This window comes from Musca autumnalis, unplaced genomic scaffold (assembly GCF_047663935.1).
Source record: "Musca autumnalis isolate F117 unplaced genomic scaffold, ASM4766393v1 scaffold_5, whole genome shotgun sequence".
Lineage (NCBI taxonomy): Eukaryota > Metazoa > Arthropoda > Insecta > Diptera > Muscidae > Musca > Musca autumnalis.
Window position 1 is genome coordinate 141,718,358 of NW_027412088.1, and position 19,824 is coordinate 141,738,181.

Below are 19,824 nucleotides of genomic sequence, written 5' to 3' on the forward strand. Positions count from 1 at the left end.
CTATACCCCTCTGCTCATTTTCGAAGACCGAATGCCACAACTCATTATTAGCATTAATGTCTCCTAAGACCAGTCGGTTATGAACTTCCAAAGACGGGCTAATGTTGGGCCTATAACCAACTATTTATCGGCGGGATGTATACGTTAAGCAATTCTACTTCGGCCATTCCTCAACAGACTGCCATGTTCAATCGATGCGAAAGCAGCGTGGGGGATTGCTCCACTTCTGGTGTGATCCTTCCTCAGTACGTTGTAACCATCAGAACGCTGTATGTGGACAACAAGTTTGGATAGTGTCAGGCGTAGAACGGGAGGAATTGCTAGCGGAAGTGCTCGTCCTTGTCTTCAAAAAGTCTTCAGATGTCACCATCATTGATATCTGGATAATTAGCTGCCTTCCTGATAGCTAGAATCAACGAATGACAGCTTGACTACCGAAGGTGTTTAAGACCTACGCTTGTCCAATGTGTGAAACGCGCCGTGCTTACAAGTAGTCATTGATGATTGGAACTGAACCTAAAGATTCAAAGGCTAGAGATCCAGGATGACGTTAAAAGCAGCCTTAGGGATGCCTTTGCACCTTTTAGCTTCGACAGCACTGCCATGTTTTAAAGTATCGAGGGAGTTTTCAACAATCTATAATGCATTCAAAGAGCACTCCTCCATATAAATGATGGATTATTAATAAACACGATAATCAATTTGCTAATCGAAATGTTAACTTCCTTTTACACCTTTTGGGAACATAGCGATTAAAGCACTGCCATCTTCCGCGGTTATATGTCGTTGTATTGCATCTCCCCATTCAAGGTTGTTAGTTCTTGAGTTATTGTCCGTCGCCAAGTGTTTATTGTTTAGGGGTCGATTATGGATAGCAACCCAACTCCGGTTTCGTTGTCCACAGCAAATTTAGTAATATAATTTTCTACTTCCGCATTAAAATTTATACGTTTTACAATTAAATTAATTAAACACTGATTTTGACTGAATTTACAAAAATTTCCGTCTTTTTGCTCATTTTAATTGCATGACTTTCTCTTCTGGCAACGCAACTACAATTGAGTTACTATCCATAATCGACCCCTTAATTAAGTTCCATAGCTCTTTAATACTTATTGTTTTGGGCCAAAATATCATAAATTTTTAATAAACTCTCATTTGCATGTATAATTTATATTTATAATTTATTTCTTTTTTAAAAATAAGTGGTATTTCTAACAGAAAATAACACAAGAAAACATAAATACAAACATGTTTTAGAAACGTGCATTACAGAAATCAAATTTAAATGCATTTGAAAAAAGCTTGAATATCGTTGTTTTTGTGCTAAGCAGGAAGCGCGTTCCATTCACTTCCTCGCTTCATCGTAATGTTGACTGTACCAATCAACAGATGTTTTGATTGCCTTATCAAAATTAGTAAATTGAAAATCGGGCAGAAGTGAACGTAACTTTTTATTTGAAGCGGTCTTCTTATACTGGCCATCAGCTTTAGATGTATCACATTCTAGTTTTCCTTTAAATCCGAATGCATTTGCTATGGCTTTTGCCACATCGAATATAGTAACCTCTTGTTCTTCGTCTACACTTAAAATAATTGGTTCGACACTGTTATAGTTCCTTAGCACCCATATCATTAACTTAGCCAAATCAATACTGTAAATAAATTGTCGTAATGGTTTTCCGGAACCATACACCGTAAATGTTTTATCTTCTTCAGGAATGTCTGGATTTTCTTGTATCAATTTGTGCATACGATAAATCATTCCAGGAATAACATGACTTACATTTGGTTTGTAATTATCGTTGGGCCCGAAAATATTACACGGTATGACTGAGGTGAACATACAACCATATTTATCGTAATAGGCGTGATTTTGAATGTCAATTAAACGTTTGGCATACGAATAGCCATAATTTGAGGAATGTGGTGGTCCATTGTGTACCATAGTTTCGTCTATGGGATATTCTGTTTTATCGGGAAAAATGCAGGTGCTAAGACAGGAAACAACTTTTTCACATCCATGGGCGTGGGCAGCTTGTAAGACATTGTCGTTTATTTGAAGATTTACTCGCTGGAAAAGGAAAGATAAAAATAAATGTATTAGGTAACGAAGTAGAGTGCAAAGAAGTCGAAAATCATGATATCAGTAATAGGAAAGACAAAATGTTCAGCAGGATATGTTTTTTAGAACAATGCGTTGCTTGACCTAACATTCTTATTGCAACTAGAACTTAGCTGTATAAAATCAGCTAAAGTAAGGAGTCCTCTATTGCAACTTGAACTTAGCTGTATAAAATCAGCTAAAGTAAGGAGTCCTCCATGATCACGATTTGAATTTGGTCAGAAATCAAAGCGAATGAGTTTATAAAGTTGTAAGTGGAAATGGTGGCTGGCAGGTGAATTCATGTGATGAGCATTGAAATCGCAAAGGCAATACTCTTATCTCCTTATTGCAGAGGATTTTAATAGTGTTACGGAATTAGATTTAACTAATCTCAGTGTAGACGTTGTTTTATTCCCCGATACGATTTGTACCAAATAAAACAGGGTTCGTTTTAGATTACGTTTCTACAATGCTTTATTTACTTTATTACACTTATTCAGAACCGACTTTAATTACAAAGCACACAGCAAGTCTCTAGTTAGCACGCAGCTCTTATTTAACCGATCTGTTCAGTTCAACGCTTAAAACACAAATCAACTCGTCATTGCCAGTTCCCCTGTATTTATATCCCAAAGTCTCCCTGTTCGAGAGTCCTCTAGAAAATGTCTGGCAACTCCTCGAATATGTACAACGAACACACAGACGCACATTCGCACTAAGGCCGTCATCAGACCATCTGCTTTTTCACATGTATGACATCAGCTGTTCTGTATATTAGTTTACCCAAAGTGACAACATACATGTAAAAAAGCAGATGGTCTGATGGCCGCCTAAGCGAACAACCAGACTCACATACATGGGGGATGATCAATGACGTAATTACAACAACAAATAAATGCAAGAAGAGAAGTAACAAACTAAACGATAATTACATGATTTTGGCAAAACAAACAAAAGAACATTAACAAAAGGTAATGTAACGACTAGAATGATGAAGAGAGTTCTACATGGTAGTTGTTGTTGCTTAAATAAAATAACTGCGTAATAAAACGTTACGTTACAATTCAAATTTTTAAATTAACGGAAATTAAACTAAATTAACTTAAACCTATCAGTTACATTCGTAACATTATACCCAATTGAAAAAAATTAACCTGAAAACTGCAACAGTGCGTTTCCTCACCCCCCCCCCCAAAGTAGTGTCAAGATGCATTTCCCGTTTATGTCCCTGCTATAGGAACCTATCATATGAATACCACCCTAGGAGATCACCCACCATCCTTGATTCTAACTATGTTCGATTGTAATTAAATCAATTAATCTACCTGTGGATACAATTTTCTATCCTATATTAAAGTAGACGAGAATACATGTGTATGAATTTAAGAAGTCACAAAAATGTGTTTATATTTATTTGTAAGATTTATCATTTATGCGTATGTGTGTACATAGAAATGTATTTACGAATATATTTATCTAAACATTTCTGGATCCGACTTTTGATTCACATAACAATGCAAAAAAGGAAAAAAATCCACACTCACACGCTAAGAACAACAATACTACGTATGCACTCACATACAGAATCGCATGTAAGAATATGTGTGTGTGTTTTTGTGTAAAAAAATCCCTTTTTGGAATGTACTCGGTATAGTATTTATGAAATAATAATGTTTTACTCATGTATTTGACAGTTTTGTAATTAACTGCAGTCAATGGTCGTGATTCAAAACATACAAAATGAATCTCTGGCTCAAATGAATGAAGGAATGAATGAATGGCTGCGTCTCTTCCCCTGCCATGCAGCAATAGGCAAAGAGATCTTGTAATTGTGTGTATGTGCGACTGCTGCTGGAGCTTTGTTTGTTATTGAAATCGCTGTGGTTTGGTTTATTTTTACTCGGCTATTAGTGATGCATTGTCTGGTATTTGTTGTAGTGATTTCTAACACCAAACTCTATGCCCTTTTTAAAACTATTAGAAAACTACACAGGGGCAGGCACACACACACACGTACACACTATTTTCCTGTGTCAGAGACACAACCACAACATAACGAACATACTGCTCCTGCTGCTGCTGGGAATATATGAAGGCCACATGTTGAGCAACAACATTGTTTTTGGAGAAAAAATATTTCACTTACACGAACGACTACTGACTGTATGTCATGCAATGGATTCTAGAGGGAGCTATTGTTCACTACAAACCCTTCTGTTGTTGTGATGATGAGATTTCACATTTTTTATATTTTCAATTTTGTATGAATTCCACAAATTCCTATTAGTTTTGCGATGTACTTTTTTCTACTTTTTATTTCGTATTTGTAGCAAACAAAGGGCCTAACATCTCTACAATCATATAACAAGGTTTAGTTGTGGTGTTTAAATGTTTCCCCGTTCCATTAAAATTTAATTTCATTGGGACATAGATACCACAAAAGGTAAAGACGTTTATAGAAGTTTGAATTAGGAAACATGAATAATTATAATTCAATTTGTTCTCTGATTAACCCTGACTTTCACTGCACCTATCTTCTCGTCAATGGCAGTCAACGCAGGCGTGCTGGAGTAAGATGTGTTGCTTTGAGTATAGTATAAAAAGGGTACATAAAAGAGCACATAATAGGCTGACTGACATCTGGTGACACTGACCGGTAACCGCACTTGACTGTTCGAAACCGTATTTTGTGTAATCGCCAAGCAGCATCTACCGATCAGTTCTTCTTATTAACCTGTCAATACCGGTAGTCAAATTTTCGCCTTAACTAGCTTTAAATAAAAATAGCATACACCTGGGAAGTTTTTGCGGATTCTGAAACAGCAATGTTTATAGATGAGAAAAATCCAAAAACAAGAAAAAATCTTTTTGCGGGTTAAGGATTGTTTGGCTGCAGGCTTTTTAAATAAAAAAATCTGATGTTCTGATTTAAATTTCTTTATTTTCCAATATTTCGATTGGAACCTCCAATCATCTTCAGGGAACTACAAAAGATTATTAAAACTTAACAAATTTTACATGAAACTATTTATTAATTGATTTACTTGAAAGAGAGTTGTGGTAAGTTTGCTGCCAAGTACTTTCTTCAACTAAAACTTGTCGCGTTTGTATTTGTTCACAGTGTGTCGGTACATTTGAGCGCAGTTATCTGTGTCTGTTTTGTAATTTAATCTGATATCGTTGGGAGTATTGATGATATGTAACATTTCAAGAGTGTAGCGTTTATGGTAGTTACTGGTAGTTACTCTCTTGAGTCAATATTTTGATATTATTGAAATCGGGGGTGTGTTGTGTTAATGCACAGTGGGCTGCAAGTGCGGTCTTTTGTTCTGGGGGTTTATTAACAGCTTTGTGGCCTGATACTCTCGTCTTAAGTTTGGTTTTGGTAATGCCAAAATATACCTTACGACATAAGTTGGACTTGTCACCTTTGCATGGTATGCGGTAGACCACATTGGATTTGTCTTCATCCTTAACTCTATCCTTGAGTCTGCTAAACACCCTGCTTAGGGTATTGTTTGACCTGTAAGCAAGTTCATATTTTTGTTCGTCATATACAGTCGGACCTCGATTATCCGTGATGGTCGGGACCGGAGGCATTACGAATAATCGATTTTCCCGGATAATGGAGGCACTGCTTTTATGTAGTTTTTGAACATATTTTTAAGTAAAAATGGCATAATATCGTACAACATTATGAAGATCTGAAATTTTTATTGAATTTGTTACGGTAATCCACCAAATTTTAGAAGGATGCATAATATAATCATCACCAGATTCATCTAAATTGACTTTGTCCCATGGTTTTTGTTATACCATAAATACATAAATTGTGTAATAAGGGAGAATTTCCAGTTTTCGTTTGTTTACCTTTTGTTTGCTAAATCAAATTAATTGGAAAGTGTGTTTTTACTCCCGGGTAATGAAGTTTATAACGAAAAATAGAAGAAATGGAAAAAAGTCCAACATTTTCTTTTCTATTACGGATAATGGAGGTTCCCGGATAATCGATTCACGGATATTCGAGGTTCAACTGTATTTTTGATTGTTTTAATCTTTCTGAGAAACCCTTTGTATATGTTATTGTTTTGTAGATTTTCTTTTCCTCATTTGACTCTCTAATTGCATTTTTGCTTGTTACCCGCTCAACTAAATTTTCGATTGTTTTGATAGGGAAGTTATTTTTTTGAAGAATTTCTTTAATTTTGATGATGTTGTTGGCATGAAATTCCCTGTCACTGATCTCCAATATTCTTGTTATAAAATTAGTCGCTGTGTTTATAATGGTTCTTCGAGGATGTTTAGACGAAAAATTGATAAGTCTACCCGAAGAAAAAATCGCTATAGGGATTTTTAAATAAATTGCGGTCAAAGTTCACATTTTTAGGTTTATTTTAGGTTTCCGTGATTTTGCTTGGAAACCGCAAGTCCTATCGAGATGGGTCTAAATTTTAGGTAATTTTTTTACTAGGTTGTACCATTTTTGAGATATACATATAAGTTTAAGTTGGAGATTATACAGTCAGTGAATTATCCCAATTTGAACTTCTATATCTCAAAAAATGGTAAAACCTACGATATTATCATAAAGGTCAATCTTTTAGAGAATCTTCACATCTATAATATTTTCTATAATCCCATTTCGATAAGACTTGCGGTCTCTAAGCAAAATCATGAAATCCTAAAAAAAAAACAAAAAATGTGAACTTTTACCGCGATTTATTTAATAAGCGCGATTTTTTTGTTTTTTTATTTTTCTCATCTAGGAACATTGTAGTTTCAGAATCTGTAAAAACTTCCCAGGTGTAAGATCCTTTTTATTTAAAGATAGTTCAAGAGCACCGTGTTTAATTTTACACTCAATAAGATACAGTCGAACCTCGAAGCTTATATTATCCGCGAACAGAAAATAAGCAATTTTTGTTTATTTTGCATCTATTAACCCTCCTGGATCCCCTCCTTAGGGTGCTTCCCACACAATATTTCTTACTTTGTTATTCCGTTTCGATGATGAGCTATATCGGTTCATGTTTCGGTATAGCCCCCATATAACGGTACCGCCCGATTTCAGGTATTTTTATGTTTTTAGTCACATTTTCAAACAGAATTAGCTATAATTTGATGATCAACGAACTTATATTCACAAAATTATGGGCATGGGTCCATGTTTTGGTATATCCCCCGGGTACGGTACCTCCCGATTTTTGGTATTTTGAGGATTGCAGCTACAATTTTTAACCGAACTAGCTGTAATTTGACATTTGAAGTTTTCAGTGGTATAGTCCCATATAACTGTAACTCCCGATTTTCGGTATTTTGAGGATTTTAGCTACAATTTTTCACCAAATTAGCTGTTATTTGACAGTTGAGGTTCTCAGAGGTAATGTTTTGGTATAGCCCCCATATAACGGTAACTTCCGATTTTCGATTTTTTGAGGATTTTAGCTACAATTTTTAACCGAACTAGCTGCAATTTGATATTAGAGGTTCTCAGCGGTCACCAAAAATAGTAAACATTGGTCGGTGGATTTTTGGTATTTTGAGGGTTTTAGGTACAATTTTTAGCCGAACAAGCTGTAATTTGACATTTGAAGATTTCAGGGGTCATGAAACTTCTCCAACAGAAATCGTAAACATAGGTCCATGTTTTGGTACAACCCCCATTTTTTGTACCTTGAGGGTCTTAGCTACATTGTTTCACTGAACTACCCGTAATTTGACTTTGCCACTAAAAATTGTAATGATAGGTCAACCTGGCTGAACATATTTTTTAGATTAGATAATTTAGGCATTTGTGGTATCAGTGATCGAACATTTTTTCCACCTAAAATTGTGAAAGGAAACTAATTACATGTCACAGGGGAAGACAGGAAGAAAAGCCACTCGTTAACAGGGCTGCAGAATCTATTTAAGAGAAGTAAGAGAAAGATACAATATCATGGACACCAAACACCAAACAGCCTGTGTCTTTTGGTTGTCAGTCTAGGACACTGGCAGAGAAGGGGCTCGATTGTGTCAGTCTCTTCTACATCTTCACATGTGACTTGAGACCCCAACTTATACCTATGGAGTTCTTATAGGCATAAAATGCAAATAATATTGCACCTTGATCAGTTCAGAAAGACGAGTGGTTTGGCTTCCAGCTTTGGGAATATATGTTACCCTTACCTTTTTTCATAGTACCGGCATGTGCGTCAATAGCACATATGTCCTAAAAATTACCTTAATATGATGATCAAGACATGCGGTTGAAACATCGCCGGAATAGGGTCCTGGATATTTATAGGGTTGAAAAGCATTGATCGCCCATGAAAACCTTGGATTACTTATTAAACTTTCTACAATGATCCTCGCGCAATCCTAAAAGTGGGTTTTGCCAGTAGCTCTAGAGTCTCTAAAGAGGAATTCCCCCACATGCCATCACTTTGTTTGGTGCTCCCAATTGGTTCTGAATCCTTTGGGAACACATTGCAAAATCTTGCTGATACATTAACTCCCTCTCTTGCCTCACTTAAGTTTATCCTAAATTCTCCACATTTATTGTCCAATCGATGAAAACAGTTTACCAGTTCTTTGTAGTAAATTTTGAAAAACGGATCAGATTTTAATATTACCTATATAAAGGGCGCATGGAAACTTTGAGGCCCCAGTGGCACAAGTTATGTATGTAAGTATGTATGTATATGAAAAATTTATTGATGTAATCACCAATATTAAATGCGATTTCTTCCTTGTCCAATAATATATTTCGATTCACCTTTTTCATTCAATTATAAAATTTCCAACTATAAAATGTATTGGGCATTTAATTTACTAAAAAGCACCATTTCTTTAAGAAAATACAACGATTTTATTTAGAAAACTGGAGAAAAAATAACCAAATAATTCAAACCATTTTTTCTTTTCCTCTTCGCTTGCTAGGTTGGTTAACAACAAAAACGAAACACACGTGTTTGGCCGCATACACACCACCAAAAAACAAACTTTTTTCCCTCCCGTCTTCACTTCTGCGTCTTCTATTACACCATAGACACAGCTCTTTATTATAAAACAGCATTCCGCCGCCGCGAGAGCCCTGTTGTTACTCTCTTTGAGAAACATCCTCTCTCCACCCATAAAAAATATGTGTAGGTAAGTCAAGTTTAATCTCATATTTGTTGTTTTCAAATTTAAAAACAACAAGTTTTTTAATGCAAGTGTTTTCTTGGACCCAGTATTTTTTCCATCACCACAAAAAACACCAAGGACGGAGGCGTCAAGACCGTTGCTTGTGCGTAAAAAGTAAGTAAAATAAGTAGAGATGGACAGTGGGTAAATACCCAATGGGTAAATACCCGGTAAATTGGGTAAATTGGGTAAATACCGGGTAAATACCCATTTGTGGGTATTTATTTGGGTATTTACTATATTGAATCGCTAATACAACATCTTAGATCCTATTTCTGGGTTTAGGCTATGAAATCGATTCAAAATGGATAGTTTTACAATACTTTAAACAAGTGGGTAAATACTTGGGTAAATACCCGAGTATTTACCCAAGTGTTGGGTAAAAACTCATTAACTGCCGAACCACTTGACGTAGGCTGACAAAATTTGGCTCAAATCTTATTTATGTCAAGAGAATATCTAACATTGAAAATGGGATCTCTGGATCCATGTTTTGATATAGCCCCCATATAACCGTACCTCCCGATTTAAGGTATTTTTTGTCTATTTGCCTCATTGTACAATCATAGTGGCTGAAATTTGGCATAGTGAGTTCTCAATATGTAGAAAATACCCTTGCAAAAACTTGTCAACATAGGTCCACGTTTTCTAATAGCCCCCATATAAGTGTACCCCGATTTCGAGTATTTACCCAAATTTTGGGTAAAAACTCTTTAACTGCCGAACCACTTGACGTAGGCTGACAAAACTTGGCATAAATCTTTCTTATGTCAAAAGAACTTCTGGTACTGAACATGGGGTCTCTAGGTCCATGTTTTAATATAGCCCCCATATAGCCGTACCTCCCGATTTAAGGTATTTTTCATCTATTAGCCACATTTTACAACCAAATTGGCTGTAAATTGGCACAGTGAGTCCTCAAGGAGTAGAAAATATCCTTGTAAAAATTTGTCAATATAGGTCCACGTTTTCTAATAGCCCCCATATAAGTATACCCAGATTTCGAGTATTTACCCAAATTTTGGGTAAAAACTCTTTAACTGTCGAACCACTTGACGTAGGCTGTCGAAATTTGACTCAAATCTTTCTTATGTCAAGAGAATATCTGAGTATTGAAAATGGGGTGTCTAGGTCCAGGTTTTATAATAGCCCCCATATAGCCGTACCTCCCGATTTAAGGTATTTTTCATCTGTTAGCTACATTTTACAACCAAATTGGCTGTAATTTGGCACAGTGAGTCCTCAATGAGCATAAAATATCCTTGCTAATATTTGTCAACGTAGGTCCACGCTTTCTTATAGCCCCCATATATGGGTACCCCGATTTCAAGTATTTACCCAAATATTGGGTAAAAACTCTTTATCTGCCGAACCATTGGCGTAGGCTCATAAAATTTGGCTAGAAACTTTCTTATATCAATAGTATTAATGGTATTGAAAATGGAGTCCCTGGGTCCACTTTTTGATATAGCCGTACCTCCCGATTTCAGAAACCCATATTGGGGCCACAAGAAAACGTGGACCTACGTCGACAATTTTTTGCAAGGATATTTTATACATATTGGGAACCCACTGTACCAAATTACAGTCAGTATGATTGTAAAATGTGGCTAATAGTTAAAAATACCTTAAATCGGGAGGTACGGCTATTCAAAACCCAGGGACCCAGGGACTCCATTTTCAATACCCTTATTGATATAAGAATGTTTTGAGCCAAATTTTGTCAGCCAACGTCAACTGGTTCGACAGTTAATGAGTTTTTACCCAATTTTGGGTAAATACTCGAAATCGGGGTACCCTTATATGGGGGCTATTAGAAAACGTGGACCTATATTGACAAATTTTTGCAAGGATATTTTCTGCTCCTTGAGGACTCACTGTGACAAATTACAGCCAATTTGGTTGTAAAATGTGGCTAATAGATGAAAAATACCTTAAATCGGGAGGTACGGCTATATGGGGGCTATATTAAAACATGGACCTAGAGACCCCATGTTCAGTACCAGAAGTTCTTTTGACATAAGAAATATTTATGCCACGTTTTGTCACCCTACGTCAAGTGGTTCGGCAGTTAAAGAGTTTTTACCCAAAATTTGGGTAAATACTCGAAATCGGGGTACCCTTATATGGGGGCTATTAGAAAACGTGGACCTATATTGAAAAATTTTTGCAAGGATATTTTCTGCTCCTTGAGGACTCACTGTGCCAAATTTCAGCCACTATGATTGTACAATGAGGCAAATAGACAAAAAATACCTTAAATCGGTAGATACGGTTATATGGGGACTATATCAAAACATGGACCCAGAGACCCCATTTTCAATGCTAGATATTCTCTTGACATAAGTAAGATTTGAGCTAAATTTCGTCAACCTACGTCAAGTGGTTCGGCAGTTAAGGAGTTTTTACCCAAAATTTGGGTAAATACTCGAAATCGGGGTACCCTTATATGGGGGCTATTAGAAAACGTGGACCTATATTGAAAAATTTTTGCAAGGATATTTTCTGCTCCTTGAGGACTCACTGTGCCAAATTTCAGCCACTATGATTGTACAATGAGGCAAATAGACAAAAAATACCTTAAATCGGTAGATACGGTTATATGGGGGCTATATCAAAACATGGACCCAGAGACCCCATTTTCAATGCTAGATATTCTCTTGACATAAGTAAGATTTGAGCTAAATTTCGTCAACCTACGTCAAGTGGTTCGGCAGTTAAGGAGTTTTTACCCAAAATTTGGGTAAATACTCGAAATCGGGGTACCCTTATATGGGGGCTATTAGAAAACGTGGACCTATATTGAAAAATTTTTGCAAGGATATTTTCTGCTCCTTGAGGACTCACTGTGCCAAATTACAGCCAATTTGGTTGTAAAATGTGGCTAATAGATGAAAAATACCTTAAATCGGGAGGTACGGCTATATGGGGGCTATATCAAAACATGGACTCAGAGACCCCATGTTCAGTACCAGAAGTTCTGTTGACATAAGAAAGATGTAAGCCAAATTTTGTCAGCCTACGTCAAGTGGTTCGGCAGTTAATGAGTTTTTACCCAACACTTGGGTAAATACTCGGGTATTTACCCAAGTATTTACCCACTAGTCTAAAGTATTGTAAAACTATCCATTTGAAACGAATTTACAACCTAAACCCAGGAATAGGGTGTAAAATGTTGTATTTGCCATTCAATATAGTAAATACCCAAATAAATAACCACAAATGGGTATTTACCCGGTATTTACCCACCGTGTGGGTATTTACCGGGTAAATACCCGGTAAAAACCATCTCTAAAAATAAGTGTCCGTCGTATTTTGCACTGTATACAAAAATTGCAAACGTAGGTATTTTGCCAAGTGACTCATCAAGGGGAAGCACACGCAACACTACAAAAGTTAACATTTGTAATTTTATTTGTTGTTGTATCGTTTGTGTATGCTTTGTCTTAATTTGCTTAGAATGTTATGTGTGCTTTTGCATATTCTTCTAACGTTTGAAAGTCATTGTTAGAAAATTATCTTTGCTCTCATTCTCTCGGAGAGCATGAGACAATCGGTTAAATTACAAGGTTTGAAAACAACAGTAAAACAGAAAAAGTGTCTAAAAATATCGATTTTTAAATAACTTATTTTCTGAGCTGCTAGCAACACTTATACTTATTTTGAGGGCGCTAAGCAACACTTTTGCTTATTTTTAGAGTGACAAGCCACAATTACACTTGTTGGCTCGTTTGTTTCTTCCGACCTTGATTGTAGTTCTATTCGCCGCAGGATCGCAGCATGACCATATTCAGAATTGCGACATAAGCCTAGTTCTTTGAGCCGAAGTGATTAGAATTGTTGCCACTATTTAGACGTTATTAAATTTGCGAAGATACGATACGATACCATTCCACTATACTATGTACATAAATAAATGCATCGTTGATTTGTTGTCCGGTAAATGTTTTTTTATTGTTCGAGTTATTTCTATTTACCTTTGCAAAATGACCCAGCGGCATTATTGATCCATCATGTATTGGCAATGAATAAAATGTAATCCTAAGGAATTTAATACTTCCCTCTTAAATGTATTTTATCATCTAACTTTTTTTGTACTTACCTTCGTGTAACGAGGATTTCACTGATAATGGTGTACATTTTATGGACGCGCAAAGCTTTCTTAGGAGGAAAAATGTAAAAACAATGGCCATTACGTGCTGTTGCACATTCTAAAAGATATCATAAACAATGCAGATTGAAAATTGGCTACTATTTTCGGTCTAAGCTTTTAACACACGGATTTAATGTTTGATTATAGATTGGAGATAAAAGTGGAAAACATATTTAAAGGAATTCTCAAAAAATAATACAAATGCGTTTAAGGTATCAATGGCATATACATTCATACAGATACGTATACGTACCATAGTACAACACATTTTCTTTATTCTTTGTACTTTGTATTTACCTAAACCATGAAACGAAATACATACACATATGGCCAAAATAATAAGTACAAACATTAGTATGCATGTTTTTCCTTCAATTCAGGAAATGTATTCACTGCAAAACATAGTTCAGTCTAAATTTAAGTTTTGCAGCATAAATGACACTTAAAAATAATTTTTGTGTGAATCTTCAAGATAAACAAACTTCTAAATGCGGTATCAAGAAAAAAGTCATACAAATTGATGGACAAAATAACAAGTGTGAAAAGGCTATAGTCGGTACGGGGCCGACTATGTGATACCCTACACCACTAACTCTGTGAATAATCTTTTCACTCGAAACATTTATTTTATGGAGATACGAAAGTTTTCACCTATCTAGCTTTTATACCAAATGACTTAAGGCGAACTGAACCAAAATAATGATTATTTAATTTTATATTTGACATCACCAACATCAATAGGCTTCTATCTCTGTGATCGTGATGATCCGATCAAAATTCTGACCTGTAGCTTGATTGCAGAAAAAGTGAAAAAAAAGGGATGCATTAACTATTGCGATATCTCTATTATTTGTAGAGTTGGGCAATCTCGTTCAATTGAACGATCCGGATCACTATCTCGTTCAATGGACACCGGTAATTTCTTTGACAAAACTGCGTATACTTAATTTCACACGTTGGTTTTTATGTTGTTACTCATTCGCCTTTGACCGAGGACAGTGATCCGGATCGTTCAATTGAACGAGATTGCCCAACTCTAATTATTTGACTACCTACGCCAACCTACTTTGCATAATTTCAAAGATGGGATTTTCTGCTTTTTTAGTCAGCATTTGCTTTTAGAAGGTCCCCAACCAAAGGTGTGATATCCGTCATTATTATTAAAATCGCAAAAATTAGAAGTTGGGTTTTATTAGCGACTATTGCGATATCTTCGTTGTTAGACCACCTACGACAACCTACGTTACATTGTTGTAAAGGTGATATTTTATACTTTCATTGCCAGGTTTTGCTTTTTTTTAGACCCCTAATAGACGCTGAGATATTTGCTTTGGAATAAAATGTTGACTTTTTCTCCAAATAAAGTTTTTGCTCATTCCGACCCCTAAATATTATCCGACCATCATCAAAATCAATAGGCTTCATCCTCTGTGAGACCCTCATTAACTCTTTCGTGACGATCCGATCAAAATTGCGCCCAGTACCGTGATTTCCAAAAAAAATGGAAAAATGAGATGTATTATCGAATATTGCAATATCTCCGTTATTTGGTCACCTACGCCGACCTAGTTTGAATCATTGTAACGGTGGAATCTTCTACTTTCATAGTCATGCTTTGCTTGTGGAAAGTATCCAACCAAAGCTGTGATAATCGTCATTATAAATTAAATCGCAAAAATGAAAATTTGGGTTTAATTTGCGACTATTGTGATATCTTCGTTGTTTGATCACCCACGAGAACCTACTTTACATCGTTAGAAAGGTGATATTTTCTGCTTTTAGTGTCAGGTTTTGCTTTAGTATACCCCTTATAGAAGCTGAGATACAAGCTTTGGAAAAAAACGTTGTCTTTTTATCCAAATAAGTTTTTTGCCCATTCCGACCCCTAAATATTATTCGACCCTCACCAAAATCAATAGGCTTCTTCCTCTTTGAGATCCCCAAAATTTCATGACGATCCGATCAAAATTGCGGCCTGTAGCATGATTTCCAAAAAAATGGAAAAATGGGATGAATTACCGACTATTGTGATATCTCCGCTATTTGGTCACCTACGCTGACCTAGTTTGAATAATTGTAAAGGTGGAATCTTCTACTTTCATAGTCAGGCTTTGCTTTTGGAAAGTCCAAAGCCAAAGCTGTGGTATTCGTCATTATAACTAAAATCACAAACATGAAAATTTGGGGTTTATTTGCGACTATTGTGATATCTTCGTTGTTCACCTACAAGAACCTACTTTACATTATTAGAAAGGTGATATTTTCTACTTTCATTGTCAGGTTTTGCTTTTGGTATACCCCGTATAGATGCTGAGATATTCGCTTTGGAAAAAAACGTTGTCTTTTTATCCACATAAGTTTTTTGCCCATTCCGACCTCTAAATATTATCCGACCATCACCAAAATCAATAGGCTTCTTCCACTCCGGGACCCCCATCAACACCCAAAATTTCGTGACGATCCGATCAAAATTGCGACCTGTAGCGTGATTACAAGGTTTAGATGGACAGACGGACGGACGGACACACATAGCCAGATCGACTCAGCTCGTCGAGACATTCATTTTGATATATATAAGTATGGGTCTACGACCATTATTTCGATGCGTTACAAACTTTTTGGCCAAAACCAACTTATAATACCCTCCCCACATAGTGGTGTAGGGTATAATAAGTACATTTTGGAAATCATTAATTAAAATTAGTATATTCTATTGTTTTACGATTTATTCTAATTTAGGATGTTTTTATTATTAATATTTGGTGTCTCCACCTTTCTTTTGAACTACTTTTTGTATTCTTTTTGGCGTATTGCTTAGAAGTTTGCTGTAATTTTCAAAAGTTATTTAATACCACATTTTTTGTATACATTTCCAAATTTGATATTTATTTTGGAACGATTGTGTACCGATGCACTGTTTTAAGTGTCCGCAGAGGTTTACTATTTCATTCATGTCCGATTACTGCCTAGGTGGGTCAAGTAACTTTATTATACTGTCCTGGAACCAATCCTTGACATATTAGGTTGCTACCTCCGTGTTTAATTGGATTTTTGTAACTATTATATGAAATTCCTCTCCCTTGAGCTTGAAATTCATCTTGCCGTAATTGTTACCGAATAAATTAATTTTATTCATTTTTATTTCATTGCTCTAGAAGAAATTTCGCCAATTGTTTACATGTACGCTTTTCCAGCTATGGAGGACACCGTCAATAAAATTTTTCCCGAAACATTTGAACGCCTTTTGTTAATTATTCTTGTAATTTGGTAGTCCTTAGTATTCTCCGAGCTATTCGGGTGAATATAACATTACCTATGTCAACAGTAATTACCCAAGATGAGTTTAATAGGTCTCTTTAGAGACAGCAACAATGGGACTATCGATTGCTGTTTGTTGTCTTTTAAGGCCTACACCGTGTTTTTCAGTTTTGTATTGGTTTCAATGTGTTTAAGAAAAAACACACCGGCCTTTCCATGGATTTGGCTATTATAGAAGATTTTTTGACCTCATCTCCTCTCTTCGGGGTAATAGTGATCATTTCCGCCTGTCCATCAAATAATTTTTATTTTATTTTTGTTTAATATTTTTAGCACAGTTAAATTACTAACCAAGCTTTATCAAAATTTACTCGATTATAGGTAAATAATAAAAAAACCAAAATGTACTTATTTTTTGGCCAACCAAATTTTGGACTTTTGGACAAAAGTGGCACAGAAACAAAATATTACCAATTGTTTTCGTTTTTATGCTTGTTGCATCATTGATTACAAATAGAAGTTTCGAAATGTAAAGCAGTTCACATCTTACTCGAGAAAAAACCGATGGTGAAGCACAGCATCAAACATAAAATTTGATGTACTTATTATTTTGGCCATATGTGTATGTACATATTTTTAACCGCTTTCAAAATAGTTTAAAGCAACACTTTTCTATTGACTCAGGTGTGTTGAGCAAGAAATCTTGTATTGATAAAGGATAAAACTTAATCCTGGCGGAATGTAATACTTTCCATACATCATTTTGTGCGGATAAGTTTAAGCTGACAGTGTTTGTGTTGTTGGTTGTAGCGCTAGAGATAGCTAGTAACTATTTTGCAATGACATTTATATGTACATCTTCCACCAAAGTTTGCGTTACAAAAAAGGAAGTAAAACAGTAAGAAAACTTGCTAAAAGATAACATAAACTATGGTTAATGAGTATTGATAAATATTTTTAAGTTTTGTCTTCCTGTCGATAGTGTTTGGTTTATGCGAGACGTGAAGTAAAAACACTTGAAGTTTTGTATTTCTTTTTGGGCTATTAAAGATGAGAAAGAAAGCTTTTAGTTTTTTGTTTATGATAATGTTTGTGTCACGGAGAATATATTTCAGTTTGTGTTGGAGAGGGGTTTTAAAGGGCAAATTACAATGGTGTTCCATGTTATTTATAAGCTTGATAATCCTATGAAATCAATGTGTGGGGTATAACATTAACTAGGGTATGATTAGCAGTTAATTTGGAATTAATATCTCCGAGCTTTTTCATGTAAAAAGGTTTAACAGAAGATAACAGTCTATCGTATCGCCTATTTAATATCATAAATTCATACAAATAATATTAAAAATTGCAAAACTACACACTAAAGAATATAATTACTTATTTACTCAGATCACCACATTGAAAGAAATTTTTAGAGCTTGTTTGCTATTGTCGCACATATCGGCACTATGACTCGGAAGCAAATTCACTCGTTACCAATCTTTTCTACTGAAAATGGTTGTTGTTGTAGCAGCATAGAAAACTACATAGAAGCTTCGATTTGGCCGAAACACTATGGTTTCGGGTCAATCCGGTACGAAAGAACCTGCTGCAATGGGATTGACTGAAATGAAGCGATATTTAAAATAGTTGTTGTTGTAGCAATGTATTGGCTGCGTGCGGTTTCAATCCATGCATCGTCCGGATCTTAGCTGGGCTAAAACCACTCGTGTTTGCCTTGGTAGTTGGCGTTCTTCTGCTGCTATGGGTGGGGATGGTCCCCAAGTAAGGAATTCACACTGTATCTCTGTACTGCTTCACTGCTAATGTACCGGTAAAGCCTTCGTCTCCTAATGAATATGGTCCACTGGTGTCATGAGGAGGCACCCTGCTGTAGTCCCCAGAGCGGCATTCTGACAGGTTTGAATATTCTTCCACTGCGTAGCGCACACTGACGCCGCATAGCTTACCACATACCGGCCTAATGCTTTGTAAGAGGTCAACAATGCAGCACCACAAGTACTGCCGACCAGCGACTTGAGGACCTTGTCCCTACTTCTGATTTTATCGCAAATAGCTTTGGCTTGCGCCGATGACTTAAGCATGCTATCGAACGTTACACCCAATATTTTAGGGTAGTCGGGTTGGAATCAGGACACCATCTACCAATATGTTCAGTGGGAGCCTCATTTCAGCCACCCAAGTGGTGAACCGTGTTGCAGTGTATTTTTTTTTTTTTTTTTTTTTTTTTTTTAATTCTTTATTTAACAATTCAGTACTTAAACTATGTTATCAAATAAAAGATAAAGAAAAGTACAGAAAATTAATCGTTATTTAATGATGCCTCAGCGTCATATAGACATTGTAGAGGCTACAGTTGGCAAGTTAAATTGCATTGTACTTTAATTATTACATAAATAAATATTATCTATCATAAACTGTAAATTCAAATAATATATTATTTTAATGTAAAATTTCATTTAATTCATCATAAAGATGTTTCTTTAAATTTCTTTTAAATTCAGAAATTCGCCGCATGTCTCGCAATTCATGCGGTAATCTATTGTACTCAACACTACCTACATATAACACATTCTGCTTAGTAATTTCAAGCCTGCACCTAGCCACCTTTAAGTTTGTGTTATTCCTTGTGTTATAATTATTTTGATTTACGATAAATCGAACCGTATGATGTCCGATGTCATGGACACATTTGTAAACATACATCAATAATTGCATTTTAAAAATACTGTATAGTGGTAATACAGAGGGGTACACTTCTTTGTATAGCTGTATTGTAGGGTATAAGATTGGTAGATTTGCCACGCATTTCAGAGCTTTATTCTGTAATCTAAATAAGGATTTTAATTCAACGCTCCTTCTAAACCCATATAATAAAGTTAAATAGCTTAGATTACTGTGAACTAACTATCGACGGATATTTCATATCCCTCAGATGGAAGAACTGCATTAGATCAGCTATGGAGATCTTTAACCTATCACCCGATAGGACCCGATGCCAAGATCGTACAATCATCTGCATACATTACGATCTCTATTCCGTCTGGAGGGTGTGCGATTTCAGAAAAATAGAAGTAAAACAGTTCCGGAGCGCTTTGACAGGTTTCGATACTGTTTCATCGCGTAGCACTCATGT

At 35.7% G+C, this 19,824-nt stretch overlaps 1 protein-coding gene across 1 annotated transcript in view; it reads right to left on the bottom strand.

Annotated features, from left to right (window-relative positions):
* Positions 1-1,312: 1,312 nt before the first annotated feature.
* The window catches only part of LOC141386778 (probable GDP-L-fucose synthase), a 29,142-nt gene continuing 10,630 nt past the window's right edge, over positions 1,313-19,824 (bottom strand). The window contains exons 2-3 of the mRNA XM_073955692.1: positions 4,318-4,413; positions 1,313-2,074 (exon numbers count right to left, since the gene is read on the bottom strand). Coding sequence (XP_073811793.1) covers positions 1,349-2,074; positions 4,318-4,413 — 822 coding nt within the window. The 3' untranslated portion in view covers positions 1,313-1,348. The remainder of the gene's footprint in view (positions 2,075-4,317; positions 4,414-19,824) is intronic.